Source organism: Lytechinus variegatus, chromosome 3, assembly GCF_018143015.1.
Source record: "Lytechinus variegatus isolate NC3 chromosome 3, Lvar_3.0, whole genome shotgun sequence".
NCBI lineage: Eukaryota > Metazoa > Echinodermata > Echinoidea > Temnopleuroida > Toxopneustidae > Lytechinus > Lytechinus variegatus.
In genome coordinates this window covers 16,760,738-16,785,110 of record NC_054742.1, presented here as the reverse complement: position 1 = coordinate 16,785,110, position 24,373 = coordinate 16,760,738, and the positions used below count along the sequence as shown (strand labels likewise).

Genomic DNA, 24,373 nt, shown 5'->3' with positions numbered 1-24,373 from the left:
TTAAAGAAAAGTATTTCATGCAGTATAATAATCTTTTGACAGAAACATAATTGCCTGCTGAACTGATTAATAGGTTTGAAATCATACTACATATCTCAGTTATTTGGTAACATTTATTTCTCGTATTCTTTACTTTCTGCTTAACAAAATATAATGAACATGTAATTTGATATTAGATATAAACCTCATTTTAATGTGAAAATAAAAAGCAATAATTATCATCAAGGATTCTTCACAAGTACATGGAAACCACATTCAAAGGAGAAAACAAGCATCAAATAAACAAAGGAAATACTGAAATTCCATTTCCTTGTGAAACTAGGAGCATAATAACCCAGTATTTGACTGTTGAAACAGATGGCTACCATTTACCTTTTAGATATAAAAACTGAAACTGACATTTAAATAATATATACCTGATCAACATCAGTGCTTAGGTTTTTTTTTAAATTTCATGAGATAATTTTGAAGTAAAAACCTGAAAACAAGGTAAAACAGCATTTTGATTTGACCATGTTTGCTATACAAGGATAGTACCACTTGAGAATAAACATCTTATATTTGAAATGAGAGACTGCCATCTTATATTTGATAGCTCAGTCGGTTTTGGATTACAGTAACCCATTAAATTCCTACTTGGTGCGCTAGTGCCCTTTGGTAAGGCAATTAATCCTTATTACCAGGTCCCTCAGAGAAGACCTTAAGCTGTCGGTCCTCCGGTTGCTTATATACTTACAAGCATTTATGCCTTCTTAGCAATCAGGTAAAAAATCACTACAATCAACATCACCAAGCCTATTTCTTAAAAGAAATACTTATTTCCAATAAATGTAAAAGATGTACAGATGTAAAAAATTTCTTGAAATATAATTTCTTGTCTGTCGTGGAATCCCTTAGCAAAGATTTCACTGAATACCTTGAATTGACTGCCCGCCGTTGGTGGTCGTTTCTTGGACATAAATTTAGGATCTCCTTCTGGAAAGAGTTCTGATAGTAGCAGATGTTTACATTTAAACATAAGCTGAGAGAGATCATGGAACAGAAGGTCATTGTTACGGTCGATGAATCCTTCCACATCATATGTGACCTGGGGGGGAGAAAAAAAAAAGACAAAGAATCTTTGCTTGATTGCTTTTAGAGGAAACTTTACCATGGGTAATGTGTGTATTATACTATAATTCCATTAGCAATATTTTTCATTCATCAATTGACTATTAATGGTTTGTCAAAGAATTTATGCTTACACAAACAAACGCCTTACGTATGGCTTTGCTGAATGAGAAATTCAGTAGCTATCCTGATCTTACTTTGTGTGTACATGGAGAAATAATAGGACAGGAAGAGATAAAATGCTGAGAGGGACTTCCATTAAAAGCGACACTACAGGTGGCTCAGAATTTTTAAAGGTACCTAATAAAGAACCAAGTAGTCCCACTAAGCAATAGGGTGGTTTGATACTCACAGCTCCTGCATAGTGTTGTAACCTGAAGCTGTTATGATCAATGGTCTTGTCTGATTTGAGTTTTCCTCTGCTCTCAAAGTGTGGATGATCTACTACAGACTTGATGTTGTTTAATTTGTTGAGGAACGTTTCATCTGACACAGTACCAGGTCTCAGACATTCTTCATCTAACATGGCGAGGATCCCTGTATTGCTCTATTTAAAAATAAAGATGATAAATGTTAAAAATATAAGACCTCACTTTCTACTTCAAACCAATGACTTCATACTTACTTTTGGTCACATGTTAGAGCAATAAATAACACCAAGTACACATTACCAATAGTCACTAGGTTATGGAACATATGGCACAAAATATATTATTTCTTGCAAATATGTTAATATACATGGATTAAAAACTTTACAAACAGTGAATTTCATATTTACCAAACTTTGTTTTACCTTGAAATGAAAGACATTTATGCTATGCTTAGTCCACCCCTTAATAGATTTGTAAAAGTTGTGACATTTTTTATACATATCTTTACTGTTTTTTATCAAATTTGAAAATAAACTGAAAATATAAATAATTGTATTTGTGAACCATATAAACAGAGAATGACTTAATTTTCAAAACTGACATTACAAGTCATCTTATATGCACATTCACATAAAATAGTAAATTTCACAATTATTCACAGACTATGGACAAGTACCTTATATGAACATTTAACAATTTAATTTTTAAAAGATATCATTATGTTTACATACTACAAAAAAAAAACAGGTATGCATTTCATTTCCTTGTTTTTTAAGGGAGGGAGAGAAGAAACCAGCCTTCATGCTCTACAGAATATATACTCATACATTTGAAAATATGAAAAGAGTGATATACCAGCATACATGTTTTCCTTTATATAATCATATTCCAATTATTCAAGTAAATGATAGCATTGCAACATTTCTATACCCTCAATTACTTCCAATGCCACACCCTGACCTTTACAATACAGGATACTTTTTCTTTCATATTCTGTAACCATAGTAACCAAAGAACATATGTTTGTATCATCATACTGTATCCAGATGGAGGATTCGATTGTAGTTTCAATACAATGTAAACATTACTATGATCAACTCGCCAGGCTTTTCTATACCATTTCAAATGTATCATAATTAGCAAATGCTGGATTTTGCCATGGAGCATAAATTAAGTATTTCAAAGAAGGAAATGCATATAATGTTGACCTACATAAATTGTATGAATTTATGATTTATATCATGCTTCTATACACCCTGACCTTTAACATAGATGAGAATAATTTTTCTTTCATATTCTGTAACCATAGTTACCAAAGAGCATGTTTGCATCGTATTGCATCCCGATGGAGGAATTGATTGTAGTGTCAATACAATGTAAACATTAGTGTGATCAAACAGGCCAGGCTTTACTATAACATTTCAAATGTATCATAATTAGCAAATGCTAATATTGCCATGGAGCATAAATTAAGTATTTCAAAGAAGGAAATGCATAAAACGTTGACCTACATAAATTGTATTAATTTATGATTTATTGTAAATGACAGCATTGCCACATTTCTATTTCCTCAATATTGCTTCCAATGCCAATTTATTAAGCTTCAAGACAGCCTGACCTTTAACATGCATGAGAATACATTTTCTTTCATATTCTGTAACCATAGTAACCACAGAACATATGTTTGCATCATACTGCATCCAGATGGAGGATTTGATTGTAGTTTCAATACAATGTAAACATTAGTGTGATCAAACAGGCCAGGCTTTTCTATACCATTTCAAATGTATCATAATTAGCAAATGCTAGAGTTTGCCTTTGAATTAAATGGCATAAATATTAAAGTATTTCACAAAGGAAATAGGTATTACTTTGACCTACATATATGGTTTGAATTTATGATTTATTTGCCTAAAGTAAATATAACCAATAATTTACATATTCAGTTTTTTATGCATTTTTATGTGCAGCAATGGATATTTCTCATTTATATATAAATATAATTCAGTGCTGTTAAAGTTGCAAAATTATAAACAATAAACCAATGAAAAAACAACAACTTGACCTTGTATCACTACACAGTAGCGGATAAACGGTGTATTTTGCAAAGTAGAAAGCTAAGAATTTGTTTACAGTCTAAAGCGATATTGATAATAGAAGTCAATATCTAACAACATGCACAGGAAACAGGAAACACAAAAGATGGGACATATATATATTGCATCCTCTACTCACCTCATCTTCCCGTTCCTTTCACATTGACATATAAATGATTGCAAAAAAAATCAAAGCATTTAAAGAAAATAGCAAAGCAAAATGAGTGAGGTGCAAAAACAGGGGCAATGAATATATGAAGAATAAAATAATAAAGAACAATTAGTACAAAGAAAGCATTAATGTGATATAGCTTGATGGATAAAACCTAAAGTGACAAGTAACACAAAACTAAATATGAAAAGAAGGATTTGTGAATAAATCAAATAATCATGAGCCCTATCAGATGCAGGCACACATAAAAACAAAAGTGGTAAGTGAATTTTGAAGAAAAAAATTGATGCGGAGATGAGAAAACTATTTTTTAAAAATGACATGAGATTTTGCAAACACAAGAATTATCTCATATATTCAAATACACTGGCAGTTACCATTATTAGCATTTCACATGCCATCTATCTCTCTCTAAAAATAAATTAAAAAAATCTTCATCACAGATGCAAACAAAAAGCAGCAAAAGTATCAGTTGTTAATATACCAGCATTTCCAATCAGGAAATGATATGTGATATGAGATCATAGAGGGAAAGGTGGGGGGGGGGAGAACATGGATGGTAAAGGTTACAGGCTTGATAGAGTGAATGAGAGCAAGTAGCCTAAACAAATATAACATCAGCTAACAGTAATTGCAAACAAAGACACACCCTGATAGAGATATAGACTCACCTTCTCAATAAGATCACATATTGAGATATTATCAAAGTAATCGATATGTGTCCATTCAATCCCTTCTTGAATATATTCTTCCTGCTCTTCTCTCAGTGTAAGCTCAATGAAGATCTGTTGAAGCTTCTCATTGCAGTAATTGATGATGAATTGCTCAAAGAAGTTTTTCTGTATTATAATCAAATGAGACCCTTACAAATACAATCCATTGGTTGTTAGTTTTTAGAACATCAGAACACGATATATATGATGCACAATGTAGACTGCAACAAGAATAAGGTAAATATCTAGCAATTTCATCTAGGATTCTTTTTTTTTATACCTTCATCTTCCTCATAGTAAAACCAATAAAATGCATTTTTTCAAATAGTTTGTAATAAGGTAAATGTCTAGCAATTTCATCTAGGATTCTTTTTTTATACCTTCATCTTCCTCATAGTAAAACCAATAAAATGCATTTTTTCAAATAGTTTGTAATAAGGTAAATGTCTAGCAATTTCATCTAGAATTCTTTTTTTTTATACCTTCATCTTCCTCATAGTAAAACCAATAAAATGCATTTTTTCAAATAGTTTGTAGATCTATGCAAACCCATTGTTTTATCAGTGCACAATGCAAAGTCTGAATGTAGAGACTACATTCACTTATATACCTTGGCTACTCAAACCATCTGCCAGCTTCCTGCTCTTACTTAACACAGAAAATAGATTTAGAGTCTAGTCTCCACTTTACATAAATTATTTGTTAAAATATAACATCTGTGCTTGCAGGATATATTATAGTTATTACAACTTGGTGCAAAAATGCCCAGAGATATATACATAATTATATAGAAACACTGAAATGGAAAAACAATATAATCTAAAACTAGAAAACTTAACATTGGCATACCTTGAAGATTTCAAACCCGTAGATGTCTAGTACACCCATGACTTTTTTGGCAGATCCTTTTCTCACCTGCAAAAAAAACATGGACACAAAACATACAGAAATAGGAAGGAAGATGAATTATGTGAGGATCAGTGTCACTGTATAAACAAGGTTTAGCTAACAAAGTAGGATAAAGATAACAGTCTTTCTAGAATTACTTGGCACATAGAAGGGTGTGACAAGCCAAACATATAAACCATCTGTGATCTCTTTAAAGCAGTACCATCTTCCAAACATTAATAATCATGGCACCATTGGATTAATGTACAACAATCACATAAATATATTTAGATCTATATGTTAGAGGCTCCATGTTAATCTAAAGCCAAATTATGAACTTCAAATATTCTTCTGCAAAGAGATATTTCAATACTAATTACACTCTCTATTTAGTAGTAGAACAGGTAAACTACTTGATTAATCATATATGCAAATAAACAATAACTGCTTACAAAGAATTTAATATAAGTTACATCCTGCAACTGCTAACAAACAGGTATACATAAAATGCCTGATATGGCACTCCAAAACTGATTTCATACTTTAAGCAGCATACAAATAAATTTATGGCAGAATATTAGATAGAAATAAAGAAGAGACAAAATGACAAATAACATGACTCCTACCAGTAGCCTTCAAACTTTACATTCTAATCAAACCTATGTCCACACAAATCCCTTAATATATGATTATGAATCTACTAGACTTACCCTGATACTCTCATTGATTGTCCTTACAAGCCATGAGAATAGTCTATCATAGATGGCTTTGCATAAGGCATCCCTGGCATAGAATGCCTGAGATGCACTCAAAGTGGTTGTCACCTTATCACCTTTGCCTCCATACATAGTACGCTTGGTAAGGGCTCCCATTACACTATGACGCTCACACTGTAACAAGTCACATACACTGTCCATTTCTGTGTTTGAAAGATACAAATTTGAATGATGATGCTATTAAAATAAAGAAAGAAGAAATTGACAATAATATAATTGTCATAATAATGATCACTGATGATACTACTTAAAGGACAAGTCCACCCCAACAAAATCTTGATTTGAATAAAAAGAGAAAAATTCAACAAGCATTACACTGAAAATTTCATCAAATCGGACGTAAAATAAGAAAGTTATGACATTTTATAGTTTCGCTTCATTTCACAAAACAGTTAAGTGCACATCTCGGTCGTTATGCAAATGAGGAACTGATGACATCACTCACTCTTTTGTATTTTATTATATGAAATATGAAATACTTTGATTTTCTCGTCATTGTCATATGAAATAAAGATTCATTCCTCCCTGAATACGTGGAATTCCATTATTTTAACATTTTGTGCTTCAGGCAAGGAGGTCCTAATCATCAAATTCGTGAAAATTGGAATATTGTATAATTAAAAAAAAAAGAAATAGTGAGTGACATCATCGACTCTCTCAATTGGATGTAACTGGCTCGTTCATATAACTATTTTGGTAAAAATAAGCGAAACTTTGAAATGTCATTACTTTCTTATTTTACATCCGATTTTGATGAAATTTTCAGCATTGTGCTGATTTTGCTATGATTTTTCTCTATTGATTCAAATCAACATTTTTCTGAGGTGGACTTGACCTTTAAGCATAATTATGCAATCAAACCTGTCTTTATTGTAAGCAAAAAAAGTCCTATGTCACTGTACTCTCATTGTATTATTCATTATTTTCTATCATGTATTTTAGTACGATTTATGTGAAAATAGATATTCCCACTGTCTTTTTCAATTTATAACAAGAATGTCCTAAATGGAATAATAGAACATAATAAAAATAAAAATTAAATATCATATTGGAAACTACTTCTTTTTGGAAACAAATCATGTTTTACATTTAGATTTTAAATATAAAACATATACAAGAGACATGCATCTTTATGAAAAAAAATCATTTGACCTTAATTTAAAGCATGGAAAGAAAATCTTAAGAGTTCTGTCATACATGTAGTGTGTCAACAAAATTACTTCATTCATTTAAAGACAAAGTACATAATGGTGCAATGAACATGACATGATAAAAAACATTCTTAAGGGTATATCATATAAACACAAACTCTATGCGTTTAAGAGCACGAGGGGTATCTTTTTAAAGAACCTAAATTATAAATTCGGCTTTCTTCTTTTTTTCTTTAAGCATCATTCTATTTACCTTCTGTTGCAATTACTTACAAAATACTGCCCTATGCAATCAATTTAGCAGAGAGAAATAGCCTCCCCATTATACTGAATATGTCAAGTATGCTAAAGCTGTATCAATATCCAAAGTCCATGATAAAATACAATTTGCTTTGAGCTCTTTCACAAAGCAAGTTTAAACTTTAGCGGAAAAAAAGAGGAATGCCTAGGGTTTGTAAATAAAGTGACAAATGTGCACAACCAAGATTCACATTTGCTGAGCTTCGTGTAAATGATTATTAAAGAATGGTAACAGTTCTACCACTTCAATAATAAAAAAAATATGCAATGTCATATTTGAAGGAGCCTTTGGTAAACAACCTATTGGTCATTTATCAAGGGCAATCAATATTAATTCTTATAACTACTTTAAAAACTGTACTTTGGACAGATTAAACAATATTTTCTTTCTTAGGTCTAAGGCAATTAAAGTCCACATCAAGGTTCCTCTTGTCTTATTATTGGTAAGAGTTTAAGAAGGTTATTTTACTACACGCTTGTAATGAGACATGGATTAGAAATGTACAAGGTGGTATGCAAAACAAACACTTACATGGAAGGGAATCATGTAGGAGGTGAAATAAATGTAAAGAAAGGGGATACAAAGACCACTTGTACCTTGTAAATGACCCAACAAATAGGAGTCAAGAATCAGTATATGCTGCACCTCTAATAGATCTACTAGCTTATTGATGAATCAAAGTATAAGAGATGAGGAAGGATAAGGAGGAGTAGGAAGAACCCACCTTCTTGGTTGATGATCTTTACTCCCTCCGTTCCGTTATGGGTTATATACTTCTTGAACTTGATGTTACCCAGTTTGAGGACACTCGCAAGAAGCTTATAGACAGCAAGGATTTCCTCATCAGCAAACCCAATGATCTGCATGGCTTTCTGAAATATCAACATACAAAATTACTCAATAATCTTAACACCTCTTTTCTTTATCTATTTATTATTTCTGTCTATATTTCTCATATTTCTTTAAGAGTTACAATGTAATACAGATAAAAATGAAGTTGTATTTGAAATATCAATGATACTTCAATTTTAAAACATTTCTGCATCAATTTTACATTTTAACGGAGGGTATATTTTACTGAGAGGGAAAAAATACATAAAAGCCTAACAATTATCAACATCCACTATATACTTGCATACATGTCTTACTCCCTTGATTAAAAAACATCAAGCAGCATAAATGCCCAATATGCCTTATATAGTACAGTAAATTCAATCGTTTCAAATTTGAAGGATTTAAGATCTTACTTCATTTAAAAAGAAGAAACATCGATAGTTAAAAATCCTTTTCTGACATTCATTATCATACTTACAGATTTAACTGCAAGCCATTTCCTTTAAATACAACTTTAAGAAGTTTTGTGTCATTTCAGGCACTTCATGGAAATCGATTAATTAGATGATATTCTGTTAATCCCTAATTTCCTAATTACTATTAAACCAGACTAGTGCCTGGTTTCTCCACCTTTAATGTGAAAAGAGGAAAGCCGACAAATGGGCTTAATTTTAACATAATGGAATTAATCATACTTGGCACCTTACCAGATAATGGAGGAGAGAAACAAACTGGCAAAAAAAAAACACTAATAAATGTATCTTATAGTCTAGATCTCTCTATTATGTTGGTTTATCTAGCTGGTAAGTTCCATCTTGTCACTTGATATTGTATTAGCTAATCAGGTGTTAATGATCTCATTAACAATAGTTCACAGTAAGTCTATGCATATTACAAATAGAAAACTATTTCTTTGGGGTCTTATTAAATTTTCCGATTTGTCCCAATGTAAAGTGGGGTGGGAGGGTGGTTCATAAAAATAAAACTCATTTCCAATGGAATATCCTGATACCCAGGATAGATGTAAATCCCACATTCAGTGCAAACAGGTCAGAGTATAATACAGTTTATAAAATAAAAATCTTCTACATCGCCACACATAGATACCTGATATGTCAACCTACATGTAAGCTTATCTCTTGTTGACACCTGGTTAATTATTATGGGTCTCTCCATAAAAAATGAAATAAGTGTTTTCTGCCTATCCACATCTGATAATCCAACTGCTACATTAAATGAAATCTCAAACTTTGATAACATACCAAATTATAATTTGGTTTCATTCCTTGGCAATAGTTACATGGTTATGTTGACCTGATATCCTACTCTGCCAATTCACTGTAAAGTGGAGTTCCTCATTATTTTTCCCGAAGATCGTTCAAAGATTAAATAAAAAAACCACACCACTTTGGAAGTCCTGAAATATTTAATTTCACCTTTACTTCATATATTCAGTATTCACTTTGCTTTTCCAAAACACTTTTCAACTTAAATATGCCAAGAATACTGCTTCTATATCATACAGCAAAAATATATTATAAATTAAAATGTATTATTTTTTTTAGAAAAAACATCAATACAAATACAAGGCAATAAAGGACTTTTCTAGGATTCCTTTTATAATTGTTTATATTTACCTGTGTTATAGCGAAGTTATCTCTATCATTGATAGTACCAATATTATGTGTTCCACTTTGGCTGAGGTAATGATAGTCTTCAGGATTGCGACTCAATTCCAGTTCATCTAAAGGTTAGAAATACAGATATATCTTAGGTTACAACTGAATGTTATTTGATCACGCTTCTTCAATGACAGATCAATTTAAAAGACAAATTGAAGTAAATTGTCTTTTTTCTAATTTTCAGAGACATAATCATTTATTTTCAGCAAAGTGCTCCACATTTTTAATAGACTGCTATGCCTGTACATTACTTAGTTGAGAGCTTTTCTCTTATGACCCAATTTGTAAAGCAAAATTTCCTGATTTTTAGTAGTTTAATGCTGGAAATAAAAAATTGGCAGTGCACTCTTCCTTTGCAATATTCATAATCGAATACTTTAATAAATGAATGATCAATAGCTACTATCGCAAAGGATATCAATCATCAAGAAATAAAATATGTGACATACAGTACAATTTACATGTCCATCTATTATATTTTACTGTCCATCTAATATTCATGTATGCCGGTCGTTATTTTGACCTGCGCCAATGGAATCTCATTATCAAGTTAAATACAGTATGTCTGCCAATGCAAATCAAAAGGATCTATCAACAATATTATTCTGTGTGAGAGAATTCTATCCTCTGCAGCAATTATCATCACCTTAACAAAATATTTTCCCTCATCTATTCTAAAGGTGCAAGCAAGCATGTATAAGGTCGTCCCTACTGCTTGTATTGACCTCATTACAATTTGAAAAGAATTGATGGTCTGTGCAATACTATATCACCATCTCTCATAACAATCAAGTACGGCTCATTAGATATACAAGGAAACATGCATGAGGATATGGAAGGGTACGGTGATTACAAAAATATAATGCCTCTTATCAGCATGGGTCTCATTAGAGCCATTACTCAGATTTGATAAAACAATCACTTTATGATCAATATAAACATTTTTGTATCCTTTCCCATATTTATTAAACTCAAAATAATAAATCCATATAAACTTACTCATCAATAGCTCTGGTGCTCCTGATAGAAGCTGGTAGAATATATGAAAGTTCCTTTCTCCTTCTGGCTGTGATATCACTCGAGATTTCTCTAATAAATCTAAGGGAGTGGAATAAGATTTTATATGATTCAAACAAAACATATCAATTTCACACAAGTCTAAAGGAATTGCAATCAGGGGTATTGTATCATTCAATTCTCTTTATAAAAAAGTGGTTGGATTCTCCTCATCCCCCCCCCCAAAAAAAAAAAAAAAAACACTATATGTTTATTTATAAAATTGTTTCATCAGTTTTGGAAATTGATTATTTAATGATTTGGTATTTTCTGAAATTAAATATGAAATTAAGAGTAAGTGTAGATTCTAATATTCTTTATAAAGTAGATTTATATAGAGTACAATCAATCTTCTGAAGATAAATGGTTTCATTTTAAAAGGAAAATAAAACATGTAGTTATTACGTTCCAAGTAATCTTGAAATAATGATCATCTAAAACTATCATTTTGCAATAAAATGCATGAGGATTTTTAAAATCCTGATCCACTTACAGTTTGTAATAACACCTCCAACCGGATCACCTTTGAAATCAAACTCTATGTCCATATACTTTCCCTGATAAAAAGATAAGGATATATCTTGGTTAATAATACAGCATATACCTAAAATGAAAGTGTTGGAATATAACCGTGGATAAAACAAAGAACTCTTTACATCAGCCTGCAAAAAGGACTTCATCATCTTAAGATAGTCCATGTACTATGATCCAATATCATTAAAATACGCATTAAGAGGCAGATAAATCATCCATTTGTATTTCCAACCTAAAGCTGTTTAGATAATCATTTGGTATTACTCAAATCATTAATCAGAAGTGATAAGACCTTGTTCTACATCATTTAACTATGAACCTCCTAAATGTGGGCACCATATATAATCAATATAAATAATAAGAACTGCAATTTCCTCAGGTAGTTCCATACTGTATCATATGCTATTTAAACACAATACTAGAACGATCTGTGTTATTTACTTTTCATAGAAATGATCGTCACACAGTAACCCAATTGCATAAATCCATAAAACGATAATGTAAATATACAACTGTGCTTAATTTATACATATACATTATACTTTCCCCCAAAAAATATGAAGTAATGTATTATTCAGGGATTACATGTATGTCAAGCCTAGAATAATTCATCAATTGGTATCTGAATGTAGGACAAGAGTGATCTATTAAAAAAAAGACCAACTACACGTTTACCAAATATCAATCATAATATTACAGATCAACATGTTTGACTTTGATAATCAAAAGACATTTGAAAGGTTTTTTTTTCAAGTACTAATTGCAATATCATATTACATGAAGAATAAGTACACAATCTATTAAAATGAAGATTTACTATGCAATTGAATCAAAGAAACTTTACATACTGAACTTTAAACTGGATGAATAACAAATACTATTGTTACTATCATTGTACATGTAAGCATATCTATTATTGATGAGAGCTACAAGAGCACAATTCTATTGCTTATTAAATTCTTTTTACTGATCATTAGAAGAGTGGAATGTCAATATATATTTCTATACAAAATAAACTTAAAAGTAAAATTATGTTTAATGTCATTGATACACAAAGGCACTATGTAATAATAACACTCAATCATAATCAACGACATCTAAAATCAAAATAATAATTTAATTTAAATCAGATTTTTTTTGAATATTCTGAAATCTTAACATTCTCTTCAATATCTAAAATGACTTATTACATCCTTTACATCCAAACAACAATATTCATATATCTTTTAATGCATGGCTGTATGATTCATGATCTTTATTTCATGATTATTATTTACTTAATGAATTTGCTTGTGTTCTTGTCACAGCTTCCAGTTAAAAAAATATAACTCTCTTCATAATTGTGAACTATGCAAATATGATATCTTCATTATATTCATTATATTATTAGTTCACATAGCATTTATACAAATGGCATAATTTCATAGTTTGATATAAGAGAAATTTAAGATGCAGTTTACATCAATAACATAGAGGAAATGTCAAAATGAGTTGATACATGTACTTACGAATCTTGATGAGTTGTCATTCCTATTTGTCTTTGCATTTCCAAACGCTGAAAAATAAGATATAAGGGTTATGAAACATAATATAAATAAATATAAAACAACATATTAATGTAAAAAAAAAACATATTACAGGTATACAGTGAAACCTGTAGAATTCATACATAACTGAAGACCATCAAAGGATGACAATAAAAATAAGTCTTAATGACCAAGTGGTCTTTATGGATAAGAAATAGGGAAACTATTGAAAGGAAACCTGTCTTAAATCATGGTCCTTTTCTATTGGTGGTTGCTAAAGCAGAAATGTATAAATACATGTTTATGATTTTCCTGCATGACCTCAATCACAAGCCAGAAGATATTGTTGCAGGGGGGGGGGCCCGGGGTAATTAAAAAAAAAGAGTTTTGAACCCTCAAAAACTATATTTATTTATCAGGGAAGCGTTTCATCAACATATTTGTCTGACAAGTTGTTAGATACCTTGATTCTAATTGGCTAAAAGATTTTTTTACTACATAACTGTCATATAAAACCATACTCGTCAATTTGTCTGAATATTCCCTTTTCATGAACGCTCCCCAGTACTACTCACATTGAAATGTAAGTAAATCATTGTGTTAAATTGACATCTTGCATATTAGATCAGTTATATCAAATTCCAAGGCAATGATAACCCCATATAAGAGCACTGTTTCATGGAAATTTCCAGGAATTAAATGTATTTTTTTCAGTGAAGTACTTTGTTGTGATTGGCTAAGAATTGCTGATTTCTGACTATTGTTACATAAAACTGTCAAGACAATGACAACTTGTCAGCGTTGAGGCTAACACCAGGAATTCACTGCTCTCACCACTGCTTTCATTTTCCCCTTTCATCGACCACATGACAACAGCTTGAGATATTCAATGATATCTCTATCCAGATTTCAAACATGCTGAGATTCAATAATCATGTAGGGGCTCTTGCTCATCCCTACATTACAAAAATAACAGATTATTTGTGTACTCTGCATAATGCCTGGTGACATAATGTCATGTCACAGTTCCCTCCCTCAAACAGTTTAAATTCTCATCTGACTCATAAAACGAAATTCACAACTTGGCTGATTACGAAAATAACTCTTTTTTTCACTGATAAATTTAAAGAGATTGATATTTACAATGAACACAGATACTTTTTTTCTCTTGTGAGAATGAATCCATTTTCCTCATCATCTACATACATCCTACCATGCTCCATCTCGATGATGAATCATCACTCATTTCATCTAACCATCACACCCATCCTTCATCTCAACTACAAACATGATGTCTCCATACTCCAAGCTACGCTTGCATCAAAATAGATATGGATTATTGATTAACCTATACATCTAGCTATGCACAGTCTGCCAGGTTAATATTCAAGTTGATATCCCAACAAAATAATGTGTTCTGTGTAAGATCTACAGAATAAGAGGAAACCTTGAACAAGATAAGTTATCTACTCAATCTGGAGCCTTGCTAGGGGCATGAATATTTCACTTTTTGTACCTCAAAGGCAGTCTGGATGTATACTATGATAATTGATATTAAAAAATTGTTATTCATATAAGTGTTCAGGAAAAGGAGAATGAGGAAGAGAGAGTGCTAAGAGAGAAAAAGAGGGTGGGGAGAGAGAGCATGCAAGGAGAGAGAGGGGAACAAAAAAAAATTGAATGTGAAGGAAATTGTTGCCATGGTAATAACAGAAATGCTGAGGATATGAGAATTCACTCCTTGTTGAAGGGATACTAGAAATTGCCTTTGTGCCTGATTGAACACATGAACCTACAAACCTTTGCGGAGGCAAAATAAAAGGTGTCTTTTTCAAGAAGCTTGAGACTTGGCTGAAAAAAATATCTTATAGACTCAAGTTGGCTTCATGATAAAAGTCTACTTTATTTTCAACAGGTATGGGAGGCACTGATCAATAAGCATGTATGGTTGAATAGATGGAAACATGTAAGGTGTGCATTTTCACAAATTTCTAAAATCAATAACTGGATGTAATGGCACACATATTCAGAAAATTGTAAATGAAAAAATATCAATTGAAGTGCATTCTTGTGCTGCTATTTTGCACATCATGATATATCTATCAACTGTTAATATGTGCACACATATTCCAGAAAAGAACTCATTCCTCATACCAGAAATGAACTTGAATGATAACAGGCTTAATAATGACACCTTTATCAAAATTCCACACTTCATGAGAAGGGTGACATTTCTCCCATATAATGCTTGAGGTATTTTTCATTAGTGAAGTTCAAGCAGATGATGTAGTCATTGTGAATCATCAGAGTTTTAGTAATGTTTAAGGTAGTCTTGAATATATTCCAGCCTGGGGAATGGACATGTTGACGGAATATGAGAATCTTGTCTGTTTTGATTGGGTCTGACTCACTCTCACTGTCGCTACTAATCCTATAGATATTCCCTTGATTTAGTGTCTAAGGTAAATTTAGAATCCAGCATTCATCGCTTTTGTGCCAAACATGAAAGAAGACAAAGGTATAAATAACCAATTTTAATGTAAACATTTTTATCAATTTACTTCTCTTATAAAAAAAAAACTTAGATGACAAAATGGGCACATGATGTTCTGGTGGTTCTGATTCTTGTCTTTAAAACAGAGTGATATGGGTTTGAATCCAAACTATGGTGTGTTTTCTATCACTAAGAAATTTATTCACACTGTGCAGCACTCAACCCAGGACAGGTAAAAGGGTACTAGGTAGGATTAATTGAATGCACTGAACACTGTTCATTTAGTTTTGTTTCTTGCTTTGAGAAATCTAGAATAAAAATGGATATGAATCCAGTTTTTTATTGGATGAATCAAGAATGGCTCATCATTCTTCGATTCTTTAACATTTACAAACATTTAAATTGTCCAATTGTCATCTATGTGTTATAGGAGATTCCCAAGAGCATTAACTTAAAAAAATCAACGTATATAATTACTTTGTACACAGAATTAAAGAGCTACGTGTATATTGTAGCTTCATTCCACTTCATTCAACTGCATGTGTGTAGTTTAGTTGAAGTTAAAACTAAATATTAGAATACTGAAATACCCCCCCCCCCCCCCCCATTGTTTGCATTAATACATATATATTAAAACAAAAACTATTTTGAAATTCTAGTTAAGATGGGAATACTGAAGAGCATTAAAGGCGATCCCTTATTGCCTATTGGAGAGAGCAAAGACCAAATCAGCTTCAAATCGTGCACTAGCTACCAACATTTCTTTGACGTCATTTGTTTTTATACCGACCATGCTCAAAGTAAACATGAATTTCAATAACTTACTAATTTTGAGAGCTTTTGACCAAACAGATTTTACATCTCATAAATTACCATTTTTTCCAAAATAAAATGGTTGACAGAATGGATAGTGGAAAGTGGATAGGGGAAACAATATCTCCTTCTAAGGCTTCAACACATTCATTGTTTGTTCCTTATTTGAAATGCAACTGTTGAGCTCTATTTTTGCTGGAAAATTGGGAGCAGTCAATATGGTTATCTTTTTTAATTAATTAATGAAATTAATGAACCCAAGTGAGTTATTTTCTCCTTACTGATTCTCTCACCTCACCCTATCCCCATCCCCCTCCCCTCCCCCAAAAGGGAAACATTTCTGCTATCTAACAATATGGTAATGCCAACAAATGTCAATGACTGTGATAATATAGTCATGCCAAGAAGCACAGCAGTAGTCCATTTCTCTTTGAGAAATTCAGACAAGGTCCAAAAGCCATGTAACTGATAGAAAAGACTACTTATGTATGAATACAACCCCCTACAACTTCTTTCTTGGACTCAATAGCTCGCAGGTTTTCAAATACCAGAAAGTCACTTGAAGTAAAAGCATCATTGAGGTTTGATTTTAGTGAAGTGTGTTGCACATATTGCATACATTCAAGACCTCAAGTGACTCAACACACATGTATAGACCAATTTTCCAAGAGTACAAGCATTGAAGAAAAGAGAGGTCCCTGACTGAGGATTTCATTCATGATGTCTGAATTTATCATATATGTTTTTTTAGTGATTATTCAGCTACTAAAAAACACTGTCCAATCAACATTTTCATCTTGTAGCCTACAAGTATGCCATAACTTTACTAACAGCCACAGGAAGACATTTTTTTTATTGTTCTTTGGGTCTGATGTTGCCATCATAGAATGATGAAAAGTGGCCCATGACTGCCACATAAAAACCATAATTTCATTAAAAGTACAAGGTTTTACATCAAGCTAATTAAATATGAATAAATACTATTCTTAAATCTGTCCATGTTTTAAGCTGTCTCACGTCTTTGCAGTTTAAGCTATATACATGTAGTGCTGCATTAGCCAGGAATTCACAACAAATTATTTGGTTGCAATTTTATTTTTGTGTACAAGCTCACTGGGACTGGAGTTGCACACAGTAGAGTGAGGTGATCTGAGCAACAATGAGGTATACAAAGCTACATGTATGTTGGTCTGTGTAAGCTGCTTGCTGTTGTTCGTAATTGCGTTCCTTGCTTGAATTTTACTTGTTGCAACTCGTCTTTGCTTGCATGGATTTTGGATGCATTCAGTTGCAGATGTTTAAAAAAAAATTCAAACTACTTGGCTAGAATATACCTTTGAGTTAGTCTGCATAATGCCAATGGGTAAGCTTGTATCATTGCATTGTGTTGCGTTATCACTGAGTTTGTGTGCATTTGGGCAATCCACACCTGAATGCAAGCCGAATACGCAAAGGTGTATTAAGCCAAGGTTAAAGTATAGTTTCATGGTAACCTTTTCATTGAAAATGAAACAATTCAAGCAGACATGCATGTAGCCATAGTGTGCAGGTATATCAACAAATAAGAAAAAGGAGATACAAAGCTAGAAAATAGGTCAATTTATTCATAACATTCTTCAATTGATTGATTGTGTGGACATTTGTCTCTTTCCCTCTACACTTCTCTCTCTGTCTGTGACAAAAACTGAGAAAGAAACAAAATTCTTCCCAGGTAATTCTTTTGATATCCAAACTATCAACCTTTGATATTTTCCTTTTATTTATAAATTCTCTTCAAAGTGAACCATGCATGTCTCCATTCAAGGCAAACACACATTCTAGTCTACAAATAAAAAGATATCTCTAGGGAAAAAAAACTTATTCCCGTATACTGTAGAGTATTTCCCTATTGTAAACATTTATAATCTCAATGGATAACAAGGGAATCCATGACACAAGAAAGGGATCTCTATTTGGACAGACATAGCTCATTAAATAAGATGTATGGATCAAACAAAAACAAACTTCCGCGCATATTGTTTGCTCATGATAGGAAATATGTTTCTACTGTTTAATCATTCAACAATCATCATCAACAATGGAGCAGATACAAAGAACAACCCTTGATGATAAATGCTACATTTGCACAGTAATTAGAAATATGATCATTTGCAACCAACATTAACACAGGATTTAATCATCTCAGATAAGAGTCACAGGGGCAATGATATGTGACATAATAACCTCCTGAATGCTGGGTCTAGATATTTCAGATAATAGAAACTCTACCATTTATGGAAAATTCAAAACTAGATAATAATCAAAATCCTCTTCACTTTGACCTCAATAAAGCTAATGTTTTGATAGCTCTACAGACCATGCAATGCAATCTACTTAGTTACAAAGAAGGAATCAGTCCTCAATATGATGGGTGCCTACCTACTACGGTATCTGAACCTTTCCTAGTTTTGTATTCTTACTCTTTACATACAGGAGGAATCACGATACAGGTTTCAGAGCATGTGATTCTGCTACTGAACCATGAACAGAATGTCATCCATTAACATATAAGCATTGGAAGTTGCCATTTGTTCACTGTATCATGAATTTACCCTTTTCATACATGTAGATGTTAGCAAAAAAAGCTAGCTTGTTTAAATAAAAGAAAACCAACCAAGATTCAAACACATAAAGCCTAATTCTCAATGAAATAAATAATGTCAAAAAACAATATCAAAGACTGATAACTGATATAAGAGCACTGACTTAAAATGACATAGCTGAAATTAACTCAGTATTGTCTTCTATAATACGGTAAAGTTAACAATTTGAATTTAGCAACGATCAAACATGTAATGTTAATAGTTGGTCAATCTAGTAAGTAACACAGTTGACAGAGGTTTTTTTATTGTTTCATATGTCAATGTCAGTTTACCTTACAAAGGGCATGTCCTCTAAACATTTATAGACCTGTATCTGCCACACACTGTTAGTGAAGGTGTTGTTAGCTAATTAAGTCACTAACAAATCAGCCACTAACACCATGAGCAGAATGAACGCACAGAAAGTGGGAGTTTGCTTAAAAGCAACCTCCCATCATTTGTTGTTTTAGAGATAATCATACAATGAAAGATGTGTAAAATTGAATGATAGAGTTTTTTACTTCCATAAAATTATATTATATGTACTGTAGGCGAGCTGATGATGTATTTTCCCCACTTATTAATTTGTATATATGAAATTATGTTCACTTAAACTGAATTAATCCTTAAAAAGGTGAGTAAATATGACCACTGCTTCAGTAATCGTCATGACCATCATGACAAAAAATAGGCCTACATAAACTTACTAGTTCACGGTAAAATCAGGAAAAGGGAAATGACGTATGGGACCTTTTCTATTTATGCATTTTATTTGTTTTGCAATTACAAACATAATCACAACATGTATATATCGTTGGTATACTTAATTTAGAAAACAAGGTAATAACAGCAGTACTAATAACAATCATGAAAAAAGGAAAATAGGGCTTGGCTTCATAATTCCATTCTAGGATATTCATGGTAGCATGGATAGGCTTCAATGTTTTCAAAAATACTGTACAATGTTCACTTCTTTCAGTTCATATCTTTCTTCATTATTTTCCATTGAATAATTTTGTTATTGATTGAAATTACAGTCTTCTCATCTAATTTCATTCTGTTTTCTCCCATATATTGGCAATAATCAAATTCTTAATGTAAAATACCAGCCCCCCCTGCTTTGGAATCTCTTCTTTTTTTTGCTTGTCATTTTTGTTGGGACAATAATACCTTCAAGTTTAGATGTAAACCATTTTTTTACATGTAAAAATTGCTTTTTAATAAATATAGTTAGCAAAAAAAAAGGTTCGAGGGTATCTACTTGGCCATAGCATTCAGCTGAGCTTGCAACTATCGCGCGTGGAATCTCGGTACAGGGGACTTCGGGAGAGAAAAAATTTACCTCTGACGTCATTAAAGAGGAGGAGTTCTCCAGTTTGCTTTCATACTGGCCTTTTCACTGGCGAACTTCGCCGGTGAAACAGTTTCTGGAGGTGGAGAAGTTCGCCGGCGAACTTCACCAGTGAAGTTTTCCTGTGTACCTTTCATACTGGAGAATTTCCCCTTCGCTGGCGAACTTCACCAGTGAAGTTCTCTGGTGAAAAGCGCAATATGAAAGGGGTATAAGTCTATTTTCAAGCACTTGCTATAGAAAGGAGACAAGTTTCATGCGAGAGATATTCACTAATAATTGTCACTATCAGTGTCCTTGGCACTGTTTGTGAATAGTTCAAACATTAGCGCTAATGTTAGCTTCTGTGCGAACTTGTAATGTTAGTCTAACAGCGCTAGCAAGTGATTGGGCTAACATTACGCTTCTGTGCAAGCAAAATCTCGCTAACAGTACTGTTAGTGCTCTGTTAGCTCTAAAAACGTTTCTGTGCGGCCGGTACTGATAGGCCTGATTGCCAGTTCCAGGCTTTTAATTCCATTGCCAGTGTGATGAAGTTTTTATTCAGTATGAAAGAAGCTTTATTGAACAGTCTCGTACCGAGCTTATTCAACCTGGTTTCATTACAACAAACAGGTGTTATGCATTTGTAGATGTGAACTTCCCCATTACAATGCACAATCTTCATATGTTAACTAATTCAAACAATGCAAGACAATGTTAGCTTTGCAAAGGTAAGTCTGTGAAAGATCCTATTGTTTGCTTTCTGCTTATGATGTACAAGACACAAATGGAACCCTGGGAGCTTTTTTTTTTAAACATTTGACCCGTTGTCTGGCAGAGTAGTAGCCTTGATAACACAGAAACTACACAAATGTGACAAAATCATGAGGGTATGTTTTTCAATCACACTATAATGTTGCTGTGACCATGTAGAACAGTTCAATGAAAACATCATAATAACTGATGAGGTGAGAAGTCAGAAACATTGCATATTCTACTAAGGAATCAAAAGATTGAATAGATAAGTGTCTTCCTTCCTTTTTTTTCGTTATCTTTCTTTCTTCCTTCCTGTCTCACTATTAATAATTCTCAACTAAGTAACACCCTATAATTCAAAGCTACTTCTGTCTCTATATAGACTCCAGTACAACAAAACAAACAAATAATATAAATGTACTTACATTCAAGGACTGGATTGCTTTGTAAGAGTTGTTCTTTGACCACATCTACATCTCCCCCTTTACCACATACTGCTGCTACATACTGCATAACAATTTTGCTTGCCTCTGTGAATATCAAGTAAATAAAAAGACACATTGCAATATGAAGAAGAAAATATTTCTTTCCAGACCATACATTTACATGTCATTATAAAGATTGAGCCTACATCACCCGTAAATTTACCAGTATTATATAATTCAACTAAATTGTCCTCTTCTTCCTTCTCTCACCTTCTATTTCTTTCATCTATCTTCATCACGTATACCACCCCCCCCCCCCCTTTCCTCATCCCCCATTCATTCTTTCTATCTCCTTTTCCCTATCTCCTCACTACTCTTCTCCCCATTTCATCTCCTTTCCTATCTGCCTAACAACCTTACCCCTATGATCTTCCCATTCAGCCAATCTTTTTTTTTTCTTCTCATCTTCCACTTCTCTCTGTATCTCCTCCCACCCCTCCTCTCTTTCACTCTATCACTCTATCACATATTACACCCCCTCTTGCCTTCCATCTAATCTCCTCACTATTCCCCTCTCACCATCCTCTCCATCCCATCTCACTTTATCCTGGTTATCCCATTCCTTTTTAAACTAAAAAGACAAGGGTGGAAAAGGTGGGGTAAGGGTGGATAAGGTTAGGGAAAGTGTGGAAAGGATCAAGAGTGACAGTGTTTTCAACCCTTTCTAAAAAAGCTGTCATTGCTCAGCCCTTCTGAGCAGTGCTTTACTCCCCTCATTCATGTTTTAGAGTGTAGAGCCTACTGATTACTTTCACCTACATCATCCCATACTCTCATATGTCATCAACTAAAGTATGATTGAATTTAACGCATCAATCTTACCCTCCACATAAAAAGACAATTTTTGTTTACATGTTGTTTAGATATTGTGGCTGTTGGTTGCCTAATAAAGTAAAGTGAACGAGCTGAAACATAAAAGATCAAACAAAATTATATTTAACGGAAACTTCAAAACAAAGCTACATTCCAATCTCATGACAACACCAAAAGGCATTCCTAAAATTAACTTTCCGATGGGGGTACTCAATAAATCAGAAATGTTCCCAATAGCATTGGACTTGAGACAGTGGTGTAAATCACCTGTTTTTCCTGCTCCACTCTCGCCTGAGATGATGACACACTGGTCTCGATTCTTGTCCCTCATGTCCCTGTAGGCGTCATCTGTGATGGCATAGCTTCAGTCAAAACAAATCAAAAGAAAAAATATAAATATCAGCACAAAACAATAAAGTAACAGGGAAATATTGATCTTATACATATCATTATTGGGAACTGCTTGCTAGTTCCCAAGGTTACATAAATTAATCATGGATGATATTCATAGTCATTTATGGGTGGGAGTATTACATACTGTCATTATTCTTGTTTTAATATTTTCAAAAAGAATGTTAGATGACAAAAGGAAACATATTTAATGGTCTATGAGGCTGCTCTCACTACGTTCCTAAAACTAGTTTAGTGGAAACTAGTTTAACGGGTAGTGAGAACGGTCAAAGCGGTCTTGGAAGCGATCTTCCAAACCAGTTTGGAAAACCACCTCGCAATGTAGTTTTCAAGATCGCTTTGCCTCGTTAAACTGGTTTTAGCGTAAGGTCACAACCGTTCTTCGGGAAGCGATCTTCGCACATTTTAAGTGCGCTTCTCCACACGACAGGTGTAGAATGCCTATGCTGCGGTTTCGAATTTCGCGTGAAACGTGTCACCCAAGTGAGAATGTTTCCATAGCAACAAGAGCGCTTTACGTCAAGTGATTTTGAAAACCACTTTTGTGTGATCAAGTGGGAACGCTAGCAGAGCGATCTTCAAAAGTGGTTTCCTGAATCGGTTTCCAGTAAACTAGTTTTAGAAAGCGTAATGAGAACGGCCTCTATGTGAACTACAGGCAAGGAAACATAGTTCGTTCAAATGCAGGAATACTTGGAAGAATTCATCAGTTATCACTTTATCAGTTTCTCAGATTGACTAGATTCATATCCAATCATATTTTTAAATTATACACAAATTGGTTTTGTAAGAAATGGGAATCTAATGTGGGGGAGGGTAAAAGTCATTTCCTTAAAAGTTAGAGAACATAAAGACACATTTTGACTCATTTTGAATATTCCCCTAGGATGTCATTTATTATATCTAATGAAATCCTGGATTCCAGTAATCTTCTCTGACAGAAAATTGAATTCTGATGTGTCTAGACGCTAAGATTCAGACTAGAAGTTGGCTGGAGTATAAGTTTCACTTTCCATGTTTATCTCTAAACATTTTAGGGTAAATTTTGGCAGAATGATAAAAAAAAAAAACCTGTTGGTTTGGGGTTGGAATAATCCAAAGAAATATGTGCAAAAATAGCAGTTTCATCAACATCATAAAAGCAAGGCTGCTGTCAGCTGGCAAGACTGATTGAATGCAATGGCTCTAGGGTAATAATCTGTCAAAGCTTAGATAATACATTTAAGTTCCTTACAAATAATCAGATGGTGATGACGTTTATCATCATTATTATTGTGACATCATCATCATTATTGTGACATTCATCAGTCTCATTATCATGGTTATTAGCCTTATAAACATTGTCCTCATCATTGTCTTCATCACTATCGTCAGCATCATCATCATTCAAGGAACATATTTTATAAAAACTAAATATATAGAGTAGCTACAAAATTC

At 32.9% G+C, this 24,373-nt stretch overlaps 1 protein-coding gene across 3 annotated transcripts in view; it reads right to left on the bottom strand.

Moving 5' to 3' along the window:
• Window positions 1–24,373, bottom strand: part of LOC121410356 (unconventional myosin-Ia-like) — a 55,111-nt gene that overhangs the window by 12,016 nt on the left and 18,722 nt on the right. For 2 of the 3 annotated variants that reach the window (XM_041602384.1, XM_041602385.1), the window contains exons 4-16: window positions 22,793–22,887; window positions 21,653–21,757; window positions 13,193–13,239; window positions 11,644–11,707; window positions 11,094–11,192; window positions 10,050–10,156; window positions 8,303–8,450; window positions 6,061–6,269; window positions 5,312–5,377; window positions 4,421–4,588; window positions 3,717–3,731; window positions 1,463–1,657; window positions 917–1,087 (exon numbers count right to left, since the gene is read on the bottom strand). In XM_041602384.1, coding sequence (XP_041458318.1) covers window positions 917–1,087; window positions 1,463–1,657; window positions 3,717–3,731; window positions 4,421–4,588; window positions 5,312–5,377; window positions 6,061–6,269; window positions 8,303–8,450; window positions 10,050–10,156; window positions 11,094–11,192; window positions 11,644–11,707; window positions 13,193–13,239; window positions 21,653–21,757; window positions 22,793–22,887 — 1,489 coding nt within the window. The remainder of the gene's footprint in view (window positions 1–916; window positions 1,088–1,462; window positions 1,658–3,716; window positions 3,732–4,420; window positions 4,589–5,311; window positions 5,378–6,060; window positions 6,270–8,302; window positions 8,451–10,049; window positions 10,157–11,093; window positions 11,193–11,643; window positions 11,708–13,192; window positions 13,240–21,652; window positions 21,758–22,792; window positions 22,888–24,373) is intronic. The other variant, XM_041602386.1, reaches the window with a different exon arrangement.